Source organism: Pteropus vampyrus, unplaced genomic scaffold (genome assembly GCF_000151845.1).
Source record: "Pteropus vampyrus isolate Shadow unplaced genomic scaffold, Pvam_2.0 Scaffold270, whole genome shotgun sequence".
Taxonomy (NCBI): Eukaryota; Metazoa; Chordata; class Mammalia; order Chiroptera; family Pteropodidae; genus Pteropus; species Pteropus vampyrus.
Window position 1 is genome coordinate 928,073 of NW_011889051.1, and position 2,370 is coordinate 930,442.

A 2,370-nucleotide genomic window follows, 5' to 3' on the forward strand; every position below is an offset into this window, starting at 1 on the left:
GGATCAAAGTAAACTCAAAACTATAACACTTCTAGAATAAAACAAGGAGAAAATCTTTGTCATCTCAGGTTGTGCAAAATTTCTCAGATGTGACACCAAAAGGACCACTTTAAAAGAACAAATTGATAATTGCACTTTATCAAAATTAAAAACGTCTGCAGACACCTTTTAAAAAATGAAAACACAAATCACAGACTGAGAGAAAATATGCGCAAACACGTCGAACAAAGACCTGAATGTAAAAGAGCTCTGAAAATGTGACAGTAAGAAAACAAACAACCCAGCTTAAAAAATGATCACAAGATTTAACAGATACTTCATCAAAGAAGATATGAGAATGACAAATAAGCATATGAAAAGCTGTTCGACATCAGGAGTCATTGGGCAAATGCAAAGTAAAGCCACAGTGGCCGAAAAGACTGACCAAAGAAAGTGTTAGCAGCGATGTGGAGCAACTGGAACTCTCACGCACCGCTGGTGGGACGGAAAGTGGCACAGCCACTTTGGAAAACAGTGTGGCAGTTGCTTCCAAATTTACGTATACACCTATCATATGATCCAGCCATCCCACTCCTGGGTATTTGCCCTACTGAATGGATAAACGAATTTCAGTATAGTCATACGATTGGATACGACCAGCAATTTTTTTAAAATAATGATGAACTGTTGATATACATAGTAACACAGATGAATCTCAAAATAATTATGCTGAGTTAAAGAAGCCAAACCAAAAAAAAAGTACATACTGTATGTTTCCATTTATATAAAACTAGAAAATGCAAACTACTCGAAAGTGACCAAATCCAGTGGTGGGGTGGGGCTGGGGTACAGGGAGGGGCAGGAGAGGGGAATTACAAAAGAATCCAAGGAGACTTTTTTTAGCGTGTAGTTAAATATAGTAAAGCATAGGTTCATTTTCCTGTCAGTAGCTATTGATGTAAAAAGTCTTTTCTTCTGTTAGGTTTACCATGTCTTTGGCTGATGCGACAGAGACCCATACAGATGAGCATTTCCCCAGTGTGGGCCTGGAAAACGATGGGAGGCCTGCGGATCGCAAGAGCAGCCCCAGCACAGCCGATTTTCCAGGGAACAGTAACGCTTCCGACAGGAGTGTCGATTATAGCAGATCTCAGTGTTCCGGCGGGAGCTTAAGGTCGCACTATGATTATTCAGAAGACTTTCTTTCTGAATGTTCAGAAGTGACTACTAGTAGAAATTACTTAGAGAAGCCTGTAGTCAAAGAAATAACGGAGAAGAAACCATTCACTGTTTCTAAAATCTCCCAACCTAAAGGTAAGAAACAGAATTTCCCAGCCAAGACCAAATTTCAGTGATGTTATTATTTAACATACTAGTATTCGAAGAGGCCCACATTCAGTTTTATTATTTTTCTGTATTGTAAATGTGTATTTTAAGTGAAGTTTTACTTTATAGGAGTTAGGTAATAGAAATTAAGAATAATTACGAAGTAACAGAAAGTAAGGCTTAAGATGTACAGCCTCGCCCTCCTGCACGGCTTACTCTGCTGGAGCCTCCTACTGAGGCTGGTTCCGTTTTTAGTTAACAGGTGGCAATGCTTGGATTACACTGGCCTCTTGCCTTTCATCTCAGCAGAAAAAGCATGGTTTGCATCGCCAACAAAATGTAAATTCCTGTCTCAACACTTCAAGAAGATGGTCTCCAAGGCCGGTGAGGCATATTGGCTAAGATAATCTTTTGAAACAGAGATAGTTCAAAAGGCTGCTGATAGTGTCATTTCCTTGTGGATTTTAAAAGCACCAACACCATCAACTCCCGACTGTCCAAGCCGGAGTTAGCCTCGCAACAGCCTAGCTCTGCTCACCCCCTGCCTCCCTGCCCAGACTGCGACCGCTCCCTGGGCTGACGCCCGACCCTGGCGTTCAGCGTGGCCCGACTCTCTGCCTCTGTGACCAGTCAACAGCTGGAAAACACTTAAGAGCCTCTATGTGTGGGGCACATTTGACTGTCACACGTACCCATATTCTCTCACCATTGGCCTGACTAGGACCCTCGGTGCCACTTCTAGATCATCTAGAACCTTCAGCTCCCTTTCTTCCTAGCTAGAGAGCAGGGATTCTTACTCTAAGACCCACGTCTGTGAACCCCATGGAATCTGTACGTTTCTTGTGTCTTTCCGCACTTGTAAACTTTTCCCAGGAGAAGGACCCGTAGCTTTTAGCAGATGGCTATAAGGCCAGAAGCCCCTCTTGTAGAAGGAGGGTGTCCTGCACCCACCAGCAAGGCCCAGGGCAGAGGAGAAGCCCAGCACCTTCTTTCCCCCATGAGAGGCTCAGTCGGAAGGCTGTTTGTGGCGTTAGGAATTTTTATCTCGATACTCCTGCAATGGGA

The 2,370-nt window shown here is 43.2% G+C and overlaps 1 protein-coding gene across 1 annotated transcript in view; it reads left to right on the forward strand.

Moving 5' to 3' along the window:
* The first annotated feature begins 893 nt into the window (after positions 1-893).
* LCA5L (LCA5L, lebercilin like) overlaps positions 894-2,370 on the forward strand; it is a 22,517-nt gene continuing 21,040 nt past the window's right edge. The window contains exon 1 of the mRNA XM_011375308.2: positions 894-1,293. Within this exon, the coding sequence (XP_011373610.1) occupies positions 969-1,293 (325 nt within the window). The 5' untranslated portion in view covers positions 894-968. The remainder of the gene's footprint in view (positions 1,294-2,370) is intronic.